The sequence below is a fragment of the Enoplosus armatus genome, assembly GCF_043641665.1.
Source record: "Enoplosus armatus isolate fEnoArm2 chromosome 3 unlocalized genomic scaffold, fEnoArm2.hap1 SUPER_3_unloc_1, whole genome shotgun sequence".
In the NCBI taxonomy this organism is placed as follows: domain Eukaryota; kingdom Metazoa; phylum Chordata; class Actinopteri; order Centrarchiformes; family Enoplosidae; genus Enoplosus; species Enoplosus armatus.
Genome location: NW_027261182.1, coordinates 256,964 through 271,957, shown reverse-complemented (window position 1 = coordinate 271,957; position 14,994 = coordinate 256,964). Strand labels below are relative to the sequence as shown.

Sequence of the window (14,994 nt, the reverse complement as noted above, 5' to 3'; positions counted from 1 at the left end):
GCAATACAATACTTTCCAAAGGCAGAATAATGCACAATTTGTTTTGAGTGTAATATCTAAGCTTTAACTATTAATATTAGACTACTTTGTATTCCTGCAACAGAGAGAAGAACGAATTGCAGTGAGAGTGCATAACATGCATTATTGCATTATTATTGCAGACTATTGTATTATGCCATGTTGTATCATTGTTATTAGAAACTAATTAGAGTTGGAGTTCAAATTAAGTTGAGACACGTGTTTACTGTTTGATTTAAGCAGTCAGTAACCTGGCCATCGTAGTTCCAAGTCAGAGGAAGTTCTGCTGTGTGCCATTTTGATTGTGTTGGAGTGGCTTGAACACAAATTGACTCAGCGTCAGCTCTGTCATGTATTTAGTCATGTGCATCATGTAATCTTTAGGATGTAATATATAAAATCTTGTCAATACATTGAAGGAAAAACACAGAGGTTACATTCATGTGGGTCCCTACAGTCCATACAGGTATTCTGGATTAGTTAAAATAGAAAATGTAGATACTGTATCAGGGCTGGATTAACCTGATAAGGGTTCAGTGTTTTAGCCCAGAGAAACCAACCAGTTAAATGACTACAAACTTGTGTCCTGGAGCCTTTAGAGCCCCCAGGGAAGCTGCCCGCTTTGCCTGTTTGGCAATCCTGCCTTGATTATTATTGAACTGAAAATAAATCAACAGTGGCAAACTTAGTGGCATAACTTGAACCTCACATTGCACATTGCAGGAAAGCAACGTGCAGAAAACATGTGGCAGAGAGATGGACATTTACTGAGCTACTGCAGAGACAGACAGAAAAGAGCTAATTAATTATAGAGGTAGTGGACAAGGCAGAGCATTATTATTATTATTGTTGTTGTTGTTGTTGTTGTTGTTGTTGAGAACAGGACCCGAGGGAACGGATCTACAGTGGAAATGTATATTGGAGGATATCAGTAGCTCCAGAAGGTGGCAGTAATGTGCAGCAACATGACTACCCGCCTAAACACCACAGAAGAAGACGTCAGCGCCTGCATGGGGGCCGGTCAATTCTTCACTGGCCCACATTTTGAAACGCGGTTGATGGGAAAGTAGTCGAAATCTTGAATTAGTGTCAGCGGCGAAGGTAAAGAAGCGTTAAAGTTTGCTCCATCTTCGTGGTTCATTTGCTGACTTCACGGCTGCTGCTGTCAGTTTAGGAATCTTTGCTAGCTAAGTAAGTTATGACGTTAGTTACTTGTCGCTAGCTAGCCCGCTCATGCTAACGTTAACTTACGTGGTTCATTGACTGACTGTCTGTCTGCCTACTGAGTTTCCCTGTCAATGGAAGACATTGATGTCGGATGAACAGTACACACAGTTATCATCCTGTTTCCACAGCATCCTCTCGTTTCAATGATCGGCACGTTTGTTTTATGCTGAAGGCGCTAACAAAGTAATGCTAGGCTAGTTTATGTCGCCAGCTAACTCCAACTGAGCAAATAAAAAACAACTTTTGTGCGTGTTTACCTCCTCCAGGTAGGATCCAAGTGGACTGTACATAGGAAAAAAACAAACATAAGGGTCCTCCATGGCTGCTCCAACATTGCAACAGCCCAGTTTCCTGCTGGTGAGTCTCTTTTAACAGTCTCTTGTTTACTTTTTCTAGTCGAGAATCATGATGAATGACCCCTGGTGGTGATGACGAAATCACATCCAGCTCTGATTCTTGCACGTTCATACAGCAAATACCTTCAGCTGGTTTTAGTATTTAACTGTTGTTTTAGTCTTCCTTCTGAGTAGTGCCCGATGACAGCAGCTAATCTAGTCTCTTGTCTCTGTGACTCACGAAATGTGCTCGTTCATGTGTTGTGATGTTGCTCCAGGCCAATCTTAAGGCTGATTCGACCATCAAGCCTCTCCTCCAGCGGTGCCAAGATCTGGTGAAGATCATTGATGAATATCCTGCGAAGGTACTGTGGACCCTCCCGCCTCTGTCCTGTCTATATGTTGTGGATGGGGATGAACTTCTTACAGCCATATCTGCTGAAATGACTGATCACTGTGAGGCTGTAAGATGAAGATAAAAATTGCATATGGGCAGCATTGATTGTGATAGTTATTGCATCATTAACTCCTACACGGTGAAAGTCACAAGCTTATTCATGTCACGTCATGCCAAACGTATTATTCATGTTATTAGAATTGATTGATTGATTGGTGCACTAGATGCTGTTGTGTAAAAATGACTGCTGAAATTTTACTATGATATTTAAAGACCTGCTTGTTTTTTGACTAATGGTCATACGTGTATACCGAAACAACACACGCAGTCCCAGCGCAGTTTAACTATAATTGACTATGTACTGTATAGCAGCTGTGTTATGAACACTGTACTGTGAAGTGCCATTCTTGTTAGTCTCCACAAAGTGTTTGAACAAGCAGCTTGTTGGCTAGAAATATTTGGAAAAGACAATCACTGGATTTGTACTCACAACATTGCAGACTCAGTCAGCTGTTGGTCTCTTGACTGGATGCAGCAGGGCAGGGCTGACCTAACCTTTTATGGCTATTGCTTGTAGTACGAGGAGACAGCTGCCAGTGCTGTGACTTCTGAGTCGCACTTTCTGTTGAAAGGGAATTTGTAGTTTGCATCCAGAAAGAGATGCACGAATCCAAGATCAAAGGTGGAATCGTCACTGTGGACAGCTGAAGTTGTGTTTGAGAGCAGCTGTTGGAGCTTTTTTTTTTTTTTTTTTACTGTCTCTTATATCATGTCTTACCTCCTAGAAGTCAGAGGCTCCTGTCGTTTTAAAAAATGCATTGAAACAGCTGTACAGTGTGTGTGTGTGTGTGTGATTCCCTTTAGGAGCTGCACTTGATTTTCCCCTGGCTGGTGGAGAGTGTGTTTGGCAGTCTGGACGGCATCATCGCTGGCTGGAACCTGCGACTCCTGCATTCACGGAGCAATGAGTTCAACATTGTCTTGGAGTTTCTAAACCCCAGGTAGTTACAGTGTCTTCTCTGTACGATCTCAGCAAAACGTGTTCACATCAGCCAAGGGTCATTTTGCTTATTGTTTAAAGAATGAAGTGAAACGTTGTTCTTCTTCTTATCTTATTTTGTTCTCAGTGGGCCAATGATGAAGCTCGTCTATAAACTGCAAGCAGAAGAATACAAATATGAAATACCTGTCAATTATCTCCCGGTAGGAACATTTGTCTCTTAAGTTTTTGCATCATTAGCTGCACTTAGTGATACTTTCTACATCACTTGTTTCCACTAGGTGTGTGTGTGTGTGTGTGTGTGTGTGTGTGTGTGTGTGTGTGTGTGTGTGTGTGAGTGAGAGAACAGCTTTTTAAATCTCTTAAACAGTTATTTTAGAGCTGGCATCCCATCTGCCATGAATGTTTGATGATATTTCACGATATTGAGTTTCTCCACACACACAGAGCCCTCTTTAAGCATCTGATAATTCTTGGTGGCCGATGCTTCGTCATGTCTGACTTAACACACGTGTCAAGCAGAAGTTCACCACTTCACCTGTGCATGTGTCTTTACTTTGTTCTCAAACCCAAACTGAACTGCTAAGCTAGATGTCTCCTGCAGAGTGTTTACAGAAAACACCACTGTGACGTGCAGTTTGAGCGACAGAATGACGATAAATAGTGATCAATTAGGAAATAGTGTGCTGTTCAGGTGTGGTGCATCGCAGCCACCGAGTGAATGAGGTGGGAAAACTGATCTGTGATTTTTACCTTTGTGTGTGCTTATGTTGATAATGTGCAACGTTCAAAATGTCAGCCATAGCTTGTTTCACTGTTTAACATTGTGGCTTGAATTCCCATCCTTGGCGTGTCTTGAAGGGTCCTGTGAAGGCCTGCATCCAGGAGGGGGTTCTCCCCGACTGTCCGCTCTTCCACAACAAGCTGCAGTTGCCGCTGTCTGGTCTGCTGACTCTGAACCTTGCTCTCAGTATCCTTCCCAACACAAACACTGCCCTGTCTGGGTTCTCTGTATGGTGTTAGTGAGGGACTGCCCACGACGAGTCGAGCATTTATTAGAAAACTAAACCATGTGCAGGTTAATAACTAATAATAAGAGCTGTTTTGTGTCATCTCAGTATACTACTATTGTTTATCAGTTGTTGAACTACAACTAATGACTATTTTCATTGTCAGTTAATCTGCAAATAATGTTTTGATCAATCATTTCGTCCATGAAATGTCAAAAAATGCCCATCACAACTTCCCACAGCCGTTGTTTTACCCCAAAGGTCTTCGGTTTACTGGCATATATGACAAAGAAAAGCAGCAAGCTGGAACTTGAGAATATGTGGCAATCAATTATCAATATGGTTGCCAGATTTCTGCGGTACAACAGACAGGCTTTAGTGCAGTTAAGATATTCCTTAACGTTCTTCAGATCCATTTGAATTCTTCATGTTCAACTTTGCCTACTGTCTCATCACGCCAAAGGTGAGTTTGTACCATCACTGGTACTTTGTGAAGATAAGTCTTCGTTGTCCACTGAAGTTGTGGGCTGCTAAAAGCTGACTGACCTTTTATGCTTTATACAGAAAAGTTGAAATAACTTGATGTAGTAATGAAGTGGTGCCTGGCTCTTGTCTCAGGAATGAGCACAACCAGCTGTCATATTATTTCTCACAGGGAGAACTGATCAGTACTCTGTTTTCAGAACTACCCTCAAGGCCAACATGGAAGCTCCACTGACAGTGCCTACTTTGTGTTAGTGGACACTTACCTCAAATACTTCCTCCCCAGTGAAGGAAGTGTACCCCCTTCCCCTTTCTCTGACTCCAGAGGTTCTGTCACTGCGCCTTCACCAAGGTATTTACAGCAAGAAGGTTTAATAAACCTGTTGGAGTGAAATCTGTCTGAAGATGTGATGATGTGTTCTAATTCTCTCTTTCTACTTTAAACTCAACAGATCCTCAAGTGTTTCTTTTGCTGGTTATGGCGTTCACAGCCCCAGTCTCCTGAAACATCACATATTCCATCAGCCCTCAGTCAACGCAGACCCCGCAGCCCAGGAAATCTGGAGGTCTGAAGCGCTGTTACAGGTAGGACACAAATCAAGCTGTGGGTTACTGCGCTTCCCGTATACAGAGGGTTAACATTTGTCAGTGCAGTGAAAGTATTTATAAATGGAATGACTTGGGGTTTTGTGTCTGGGAGCAACAAAATGTTCTCAAAGTGAAATGTTTTAGAAATGTTTTGTAGTTCAGAATCTGAAAAAAGAAAACCCTCAAAAAAAAAAAATCAGTTGACAATAAACTGATTCAATAATATCAGTTGAATGAAATATGTGTTTTAACAGATTCTGGTTTTAGTGTTTGAACTGTATGTAATTAAGGCTAAATGTGTGTGTGTGTGTGTGTGTGTGTGTAAGATGTTTGTGGAGATCTGGCTTCATCACTACTCCTTGGAAATGTACCAGAAGCTGCAGTCTCCACAGGTGAAGGTAAGAGACCCCCCCCCCCCCATCCCTGCACTGCAGCGTCGCACAGCTGGCTGTTGACTGGCTGACCACAACCCCCCCTGCCCCCCCTACACCTCCACCCACCATCTCTGTCCCATCTCGGAGCAAGCCCAGGGTTAGCAGGTCCCACTCTGAAACCACGTTTTGTAAAATTGTGTGAGCTCAGTTTTAAGATATTCAAGCTGCTGTGGCTGGTAAATACGAAGAACACCCTGAGCCGGCTCGGGTGAAGTTGTCCATAAAAAAAAAAAAGATAGTTTTCATGTTTTAGGTAAGAATGTGTTGTTTATCGCTATCGAAGGACAGCTTCACCCATAACTCTGTGTTCACACTGCAAGCAGCCACATTTCTACTCTACACATCGTTTCCTGTTGGCTGCACTGAAAAACAAAGAGACATGAATCAGAAGTTTTCTTGAGTTGCTTACAGTGTGAACTCACAGCAGGCGTCCCTGTCCCCCGCTTTAGAAGCATCACATTTGCTGGGTTGTATTTGAAATGTGTTTTTAAAATCCTGTTTAGAACGTACAGCTATGAGTAGCTGCAGAGTAAAGCTACTGCATTAAGGAATTTGGCATGTGTTCCCGGTAGTAGTGCTTTTGCTTCCTTTCACGTCCTCTGCATGCTGGCATGTCCACGTCACCAGGTGTTTGTTGTGTTAATACGTTCTGTGTGTGGTTGCACGTGAAACACCAACATAAAGCCACAACGCGGTGAAGGTTTCTGGGGAGTCTGTAGAGGGTCTCCTTCACTGCAGGGGTCTTCAGACATTTTCATGTCAAGGATCTCCAAGCAGAGATGCTCCACACTACTGCCTGTAGTGATATTTCCCATCTCAGGAACCTCAGCAGAATTTACATTTGAGAAGTTTGACGCAGTTCTGGCCTGTGGAGATGCCCTTGAATAAATGTCCATCCTGTTTCCTATCAGGTCTGCTGTTGTTGCACGCGGATCATGCAGCACTCTCACCTCCCAGATAATCTGCCATCACACTCAGCTTCTTTCTTTAGAAGGCAGCATAACCGCAGTGAAAGTCAGTCTCACATCTGTAAACAAACAGATGAAACTGCAGGATGATTCGGTTCCTTGAGCCTTGAGTTGAAGGTGCACTTATTAAACAGCAGCACTGCAGAATGTTCTTGAAGCATCCAGCGGGTTGCTCCAAAGGTGTCCACCTGTTACAGCTGCAGTACATCGAATACATTTCCCATTCTGAATATGTTATGGTGGCCACGTGTTTATGTAATATTTAATATACTGTAGGTTCGGTTTCCCACCCATCAAAAGCAATCACAGTGAGACTTTATGCTGGTGTTGTTTGTTCCTTTTCCTGCATCAGACATGCAGTATGTAGACTAAGCTACACACGCTTTGACCCTCGGCCATATAGATTGCATGGTTAGTGTGATGCAGCACACACTTGCTTATACACCCAACAACCCTGTTTCCTCAGTATTTATGTGGCAGTATTGTTGTCTGTTCTTACTTCAAAATCTAAAGTAGTGGGAGTGCTTATTGCTTAGATTAGATTAGGACTGCAACTAACGGTTATTTTCATTATTAATTAAAAAAATGACTTAAACGATGAATCACATATCAAAATAGTTGCTGATTAATTATCTGTATCAGGTATTCAAGTACTGCTCCATAAGGCTGCGTTGGAAACAGTGAAAACAACCTTTCACCTCCTCGTGTAACATGCTGACCAATGACCTGCATCATAAATTGCTGTTGTCAAGTGTACCTCCCTGTGCTAAATACTCACCCCTTAAAATATATTAACCACAGAGTGAGTTACTGTGTTGTGTTGTGTTGTGTTGAGTGTCCATTGTGTTAAGAGTGGACTTAAACAGCAAGATTTTGGTCATTTTGATTTCAGTGTGGACGACCTAAACTAACGGGCTGAGATGTTCTCAGATCTACGGTGTATATTGGATGCTGTCAAATATTAATTCGATTTTTTTTTTAGTGTATAAGATGTGATGTGTTTAATGTGGACTACCAGACCACAAAACACACATTTTCCTGTATGTTGTGCCTCTGTTAACACAGTTGGGCACTGTTGATTATTTTGACAGTTTTATTGGCACAAAACAAAATCTTACAGTTTGGAGTTCACTCTGTTAATAATGTTAAATATTAGGGATGGGAATTATTAAAACTGGTATGCAAGATTCTATCTAAAAGTTAACATCTGGAATATATGGTGACCTGCTGTAAAACAGCACACTCTTTTCTGTATCTTTTTTATTTAGAAACATGTGGATGTAGCAGTCCAGTCAGTGTACATCATACAACGACGTCAAAAATTTATATTAATGTGTTAATAGAAAAACTATACTTGACAAATACACCAGTTTGATGTTGTGTGAAAGGATTCCCATCCCTACATCCATGTAGTCCTCTTTGTCTGGAGTGTAGACCAGGTCTCTGTGTCGTCCCCGGCAGTTACAGCTTTGTGTTCCCACAGTCAATATTTTATTTTTGTTTGTCTCCTCCCCTGTTTTCTGCTCTTTTCCTCCTGAACGTTTGAATTGTTTCTGTCTGGTTGCACTCTCCTTTTTGCTGCCTCCTTTTCTCATGTGTACCTTCCTCCTGCCACCTTTTCTTCTCCTTCCTCCTCTTCCTCGTCCTCCCTTATTGTGACTCTCCCCCTTCCTCTCTCTTCGCTGTTCCTCCTCCACCCTTTGTTGTTGTCTTTCCTCTTACTCATCTTCCTCTCCCCCCTGGTGGTTACGGTTGAACAGCTGGCGCTGCTGCAGTATCGCCTCAGTATGTCCAGCATGCCGTGCCAACCCCACGCCCCACCAGGCTCTGGGACCCTCCACACCTACCAAGTACTTATACCTTTTCATTCACCCCCGCCCCTCTGGGGCCTCCTGGAGGTAAACCTCAGTCAGTTACGGTCACAGTCAAGGGTACTTCTCTCACATTGACAACCACGGTGAGACATTGTCCCTCCACTCACCAGCCTGATGCTGGCAGACATCAGCTTCGGCTGATTAGGTTGCCTGTTTTATTCTTCCAAGTAGTCATTATGTACATGGTTAAAGCTTTTCTAAAAAAAACAGGTTGGCTCGTAAAAAGATGCAAGTGATTGTTGAATTGCAATGCACAACATATTGTCACCCACAACCCAACTGATGAAAGACAATTCAGCCTTATTAAATGGCAGCAGTTCCTTATTCATGTTGGTCTCTTTTTTCGCCCTTCGGTCAGGGATCAGCTCCCGCTTCAACAAGCTTGACTTTAAAATGTGGCCGTTTAATGACTTTAGGCTGAAAGAGGGTCAATCTTTTCATATCAGGATCCACAAGCAGCAGTGTTTGAGAAACCAGAGACGTTACGAGGCCTGTCCTCTACGATGGACCGCTGTCAACAGTTTAACAGAAAATCCTTCTGCTTTAATAGTCTCCCAAAATCTTGCTCTTTTGTTTCCTCTATGAGACCCCCCCAGTCTGACTGTAAATTGTGAATTTCTGCAGAGAAGTATCCTTGACAGGAAAAGTAATGGTGGAATGAAGCTTTGGAGCTGCTGGTTCTCGTTTGCTGTTTGTTTGTTACAGGCATGCTTTTACACTAAGTCGGTTGTGCTTTGCTGCTTTACATGTTCATGTGGTTGATAAATATGTCTTTCTATTGACACTATTACTCTGTGCAAAGCAAAAGATACTACTACATTTTGAACTATCTTTATCTTACATGCCATTCATAAAATAAATTCAGTATAAATGATGTTTAATTCATAATGTTTGTGTTTCCTATCATTGTCTGTAAGAGAATCATTGCATCCTTTTAGCAAAGCAGCTTTGCTGTAAGCAGTTAATGGAGCACTGAGGTCCCACCTTTCATTCTGTTTCCCAGAGTGTCATTTATTAAAGTGTAATTTGATACTTACATGTTTATATCTTAAACAGTTTTACAACCTCGACTTGGGATAAACATTTATTATTATTGTTGGGATACATTTGAATGAAGTGGTCACAGAGGTGAGTTGAAGGAAAGATGACGATGAAATGATCTTATTGAGCACCAGATTTAACACGGTTAGCGTGCTCAGATGAAACCGCCGTCAGCAGCAGGTCAGTCACCATCGATTTTGGATTTTGGGACCAAAATCAGACAGAAGCACCCACACAGGTGACGCAGCCATTTGCTCTCTGCCACTTACGTTAAAACCAGAACAGACTCCAGACTCAGTCACTCCCAGTAACACTGGGAAAACTAAATGCTTAATGGGCGTGAGACCTCTGTACTCTATAAAATAGAAAATGCTCTTAGCCTTTGGTGATTGTCTGGCTGCTTTTGGACTGGGATGCATTATGATTGGCTGCTTTGGAAACTGGGAGCTGATTGGCTGTCATGGATTTGTGCAGCACTTTTGTGACCGGTTGCCTTTTCAGGAGCCCTTCAGCCCGACAGAGGAGCACGTGCTGGTGGTGCGTCTTCTGGTGAAACATCTGCATGCCTTCTCCAGCAGCCTGAAGCCCGAGCAGCTGTCCTCCTCACCCTCAGCCCACTCGCACACCAGCCCGCTGGAGGAGTTCAAGAGGTCAGCTACTGTCAGACTCTGTGTGAATGCTGCAGGTCTTACTTCATGTTTGACACCATGTTATGATCTGCTGACAGCGTCAAGAAAAGCGGAGCTGTACTTCTTGCCTGTCTCTTGTTTTGACTTCAGGTGCTAAACTAACTTGCCTCTGCCTACCAGTTCTCACAATATTAGGAAAATTATTTTAAATTTTAAATGGGATTCAAATGAATGAATGGCTCTGATTTAATTCTGTGTACATATTGTGTTTTCTTCTTGCCTACAGGGTGGTGGTACAGCGTTTTGTGCAACAGAAACTGTACCTGTTTCTCCAGCATTGCTTCGGTCACTGGCCCCTAGACGCCTCTTTCAGAGCGGTGGGTCTCACCAAAATAAATACTTATTTATATTTATATTTATATTTCTAACCTGGGAGCTGCCATGTTCAACAGCTCCCAGCTCCCAGCTTGTGTTCAGTGGTGCTTCATCTCTGCTTAGACCTTTCCAGCAGGGAAACCTCTTCCTTCTTTTTTCCCCTTTTAGCCATTTAGTTGATGCACCATTTCACACTGAATTAAGAGTTTCTCAATTATCGCACCAAGCCGCCTGGGGTAAGGAGTGAGAGGGTTTATTTCAGGTATAAAGCTGTAGAAACGCACACTGTTTTAGCTTAGAGTGCATCATCTCTGTGTTCAGGTGTTGGAGACATGGCTGAGCTACATCCAGCCGTGGAGATACACAGGGGAGAAGACCAATTCTCAGCCAGACCAAAACAGAACAGTGCCTGACAAATGGTGAGTCTGATGTCTTTTGGCTTAAATTCAGGAACATCTAATCCAAGATGCAGTGAACATCGAGTCTTTTTCTAGAGAGTTGTCCTCACGAATGGAAGATAATTAAAAATACACAGTAATTGGTGTTATTACCTGTGTTGGTCAGCAGGGTGATTGTTGTGGTTATGCTGTACTAGATGAGATGCAGGTGACGAGTGACTGTAGTCACTTTGGATGTGATGTTAACTTGCTCTTTTACAGGGAGTCGTTTGTTCAGGAGAACCTGCTCATGTACACGAAGCTCTTCCAGGTGTTTTTGAACAGAACCGTGAGGACAGATCTGGTTAATGCCAAAAATGCACTGATGGTCTTCAGGGTGGCCAAAGTCTTCGCTCAGCCAAACCTTGCTGACATGATCCAGAAAGGTGAGGACAGAAATGCAAACAACACGGACATGAGGTGAAGACATGTTGTCACAGACGATCAATCGATTTATCCGTGTTTTGAAGTATTGTGAGAATAATCCCTTGTTCTTTATATGATATGAAATAGTTCTTTAAAGAACTATAAATGTTTTATACGTCAACCAACTCAACCTACGATTAAATGAGATCAACTTACAACACAGCTCTGAGCTCAACACAAAATGCACAAACTTCTTCGGGTTTGGGTCTGTTGGTCGCTCAAAAAACTGATCTGAAGACGTCACCTTCAGTTATTATAGAGAATGTAATCTGCAGATTAATCCATAATGAAAACACATTTGAATAACTTTTGACTTTCGGGTCACTCTGACAATAAAAGGGAAAGTATGTCTAGTATATACAAACAAACTAAACCAAACGTTTCTCACCAGGAGAGCAGTTGTTTCTGGAACCAGAGCACGTCCTCCACCACCGCCAACCCCGCGGCTACCTGACGCCGAGCCAAGGAGGCAGCTACCTGTCGTCACGGCAACGGGTGATGACAGACATGGTGTTCAGGGTGAAGAGCCACGTGTATTCTTTGGAAGGCCAGGACTGCCAGTACAAACAGATGTTCGGCACCGAGCTCAGAGGAGCAGTAAGTTTAGTCCTCGTGTAGGATTTTTCTATATTTTGTCTATATTTATAAACGTATATAGACTTATTTTCTAAGTCTATATTTTGTTCATTTTGCAGATCATGAAGTTAATCCAGATAATTGCACAAGCCAGACAGACAGCCAAGAGGATATCGGATCACTCCAATGAGGTGGCGGCTAATAACTCGTTCCTGTCCTGGTTTGGGATGGGCTCTCCTGACCTCAACAACACCTTCTCCGGGGCCGAGCCAGAGGAGAGCGGGGAATGTCTGAAAAAGACCCACGAATTCCTGGAGAGAGCTTTGGAGAACTTGTGTCAGATCTTCAAGGTCAGATTACTTTGACTGTGTTTTATTTCCTCCCAGTAAACATTCAAGGTTGTTTTATTGACATATATATTTTTATTTTTATATATCTAAATCCTTCTATTTACATGTATTATATTGGGATATCATAAACTTTCAGGTATTTGGTCATAAAGCAAAGTATTGGACAAATTGAAATTTTGACCTGTTAAGTTACTATACTTCATCCTGAGGGGAACATGAATGTCTGAACCAAATTTCATGGCCTTCCATCCAATAGTTGTATTTCAGTCCGGACCAAAGTGGTGGACCGTTCGACGACCGTCAGGCCAGAATAACCATCATGCTGCTAGCATGGCTAACCATTTGATAAACAAATCCTTATGGCATTTTGAAAACTTCTCAGGATTACTTTCTTTAGTCCAAATCCAGTGAGTTTTCTTGATGTTCTAAAACCCAAAAGCTTTTAACAGAAGTAGACTTGTCTTGATCCCTAAATCTTGTAACCTAAGACTGATACATACATAGTATATGACATTATTGAGCATATACTGCACATTTCATGTGTTGTTATTGCCAATGCCAACAGAAAGTGCTGCACATTCAGAGGAACTTACTCGTGCATGTAAAAACATCCTGGTTAATTGTATGTTTCTTTGTTTTGTAGCTGAACCAAGGGCAGCTGAGTCAGCTTATATCCAACCTGGGTTCTTCCCAGGAGGATGGCAACTGCAAGCAGCTGCCAGACTGCACCCAGGGAGAGAACGGACTTGTTCTGACCGACCTGGGCAGGAGGCAGGTTAGTATTTCCAATGCATTACAGCTGTGGGCCACGAGGCAAAGACTAAAACCCTCACTGTGTGTGTGTGTGTCTTTTGGTGCAGATCATAAATGGACTGCGCAGGTTTGACATTCAGTATCAAGGAGACCCGGAGCTCCAGCCCATAAGGAGCTATGAGAACGCCCTGCTGGTCAGGCTTTTCTACAGGATCTCTTCTCTGGTTAACGAGAGGGTAAGTGGTGTCTGGAGGTAGCTGCCAGATACGTTATAATAACATTTATGATACTGCCTTAGTTGTGACGAGTAATTCAAACACAGACTAAACCTCTCAGTAAGTTAACCCTGCTGATGTCCTCCCACAGTTCGGAGGGCACATGAATGCGCTCTGCTCACGTCCAGACTTCCTGGGTCGCCTGGGTCGTCGCTACTTGACGGATCCAAGTTTAGCCACAAAACTAAAGCAGAGCCCGACATCCCGGCAGACGTTGGAGAGCAAGCACCAGCCGAGGCTGAGCCTGCGCCTGCTGGCCAGCTACAGGACGATACTGCTGCTGCTGCTCTTCTACGCGATTGGAGCCCTCCTGTCGTTCGGCCCCATATCCAGCACCCTGCTCATCCTCGCAGGGGGATTCCTGTACGGACTTTTGATGACGCTGGTTGGAGACAAACTGAAAACACACTAGCTGAGTAACAGGGTTCCTACATGTCTGGAAAAATACACATAATGAATGTTTTGCAAAAAATGTGTGAAGTGTTGTGGTCCCATGCAACGTGTGATGGATAATGTAGTATGTTATTGGTTTAGGGCTGCAACTAACCATTATTTTGAAAATGGATTAATTGTTTGGCCTTTATAACATCAGAAAACTGCTTAAAAATGTCCTAAAGCCCAAAGTCCAACCAGCACCCCAAAATATTAAATTTACTATTATGTAAAGACGAAAAGCAGCACATTTGAGAAGCTTCAACAAGAACATGTTTGGATCGTTCACTTAAAAGATTACTTAAAACGACAATTATCAAAGTATTTGCCAATAGAGTGTCTGTCGATCGACTAATTGATTAATTGACTAATCAACATGGATCCCTGTAGAGAAATAGTTCAGTTTGCCACCTGCTGCAGCAAAGTCAGAGATCAGAGCCAGAGTCCATGAGTAAGGAATAATCCTGTTATTCTCATGAGGTCCAGAGTGAGATGGTGTACAGTAGTGTGAGTGGTTTATGTCTAAAGGGACAGCATTTTGAAGTGGGCCGTGTAGGAACCCTGTTGGCAGTAGACTGGCAGCTCTGTGGTTCTTGCTTTTGATATGACTGTTGACTGTTTTAAATGTGGCTGTAAATAAAGTGTTGCTGCTCTGTTTGGAGGGAAATTCATTTTTCAACAAGCATCTGAAAACAGGTGCATGCCAAAACATTCAGAATGCGCTGATGGAATAAACGGACTATTTTTCTCTGTGAAAGCAGAACCCATTTCTGTCCAAGAAACTCAATAAACTGTTTGCACTTGTTTGTAGTTATTTCTGCCTAATTCATTGACGGGAAGTGTGCCAATCTCATACACAATGAAAGACAAATATTTGAAACTAAATTGGAGGTATGCAAGGGACCTACCATTAAATATTGCAGATATTGATACTCTGCATTTTAAGGATCTCATACATAAACTGTTCTGAAAAGGTAAAAAAAAAATTGAATAAAAGTTGAATATATATTGTGATTAATACAGCATGTAGCTCTCCACATAGCAGCAATTTACAATTATTCAACCAACAACAGAGTGTGATTTTATTACTGTTGTGTCACATTAGGCCATGAGTCTTGATATTTCAGTGAGCTACTTGTCAGATGAAACTACTTATAGTTCATTGTTGACTTTAGGAAAAGTAGTTTGATCCAAAACACTAAACAAAAAAATCCTAACTGAAGAGCCACTTTTTCAACCACATCCCAAACTCCATCTTCTGAAGAAGACAGTGACCTGTGGTTATAAGTGATAGTAAGTGGACCTTGAGTTAAGTGAAAATACTGGATTTGATTTTAGACACTAATGTGTTATAATAAATTGCTGT

The 14,994-nt window shown here is 42.3% G+C and overlaps 1 protein-coding gene across 3 annotated transcripts; it reads left to right on the top strand.

Annotated features, from left to right (window-relative positions):
• Positions 1-1,563: 1,563 nt before the first annotated feature.
• LOC139307106 (sphingomyelin phosphodiesterase 4-like) lies at positions 1,564-14,442 on the top strand. Of its 3 annotated transcripts, XM_070930987.1 has the most exons (19): positions 1,564-1,602; positions 1,859-1,945; positions 2,842-2,978; positions 3,105-3,180; positions 3,839-3,947; positions 4,398-4,450; positions 4,671-4,822; positions 4,923-5,055; positions 5,385-5,456; positions 8,221-8,310; positions 9,877-10,025; positions 10,291-10,381; positions 10,701-10,798; positions 11,039-11,202; positions 11,634-11,839; positions 11,938-12,168; positions 12,812-12,943; positions 13,029-13,157; positions 13,288-14,442. In XM_070930987.1, the coding sequence occupies exons 1-19, from the start codon at positions 1,564-1,566 to the stop codon at positions 13,606-13,608; spliced, it is 2,469 nt and encodes an 822-aa protein (XP_070787088.1). In that variant the 3' UTR covers positions 13,609-14,442. The 3 variants fall into 3 exon arrangements, with proteins under 3 accessions (XP_070787088.1, XP_070787090.1, XP_070787091.1); XM_070930989.1 differs by lacking the exon at positions 8,221-8,310; XM_070930990.1 differs by lacking the exons at positions 2,842-2,978; positions 3,105-3,180; positions 8,221-8,310.
• The last annotated feature ends 552 nt before the right edge of the window (positions 14,443-14,994 follow it).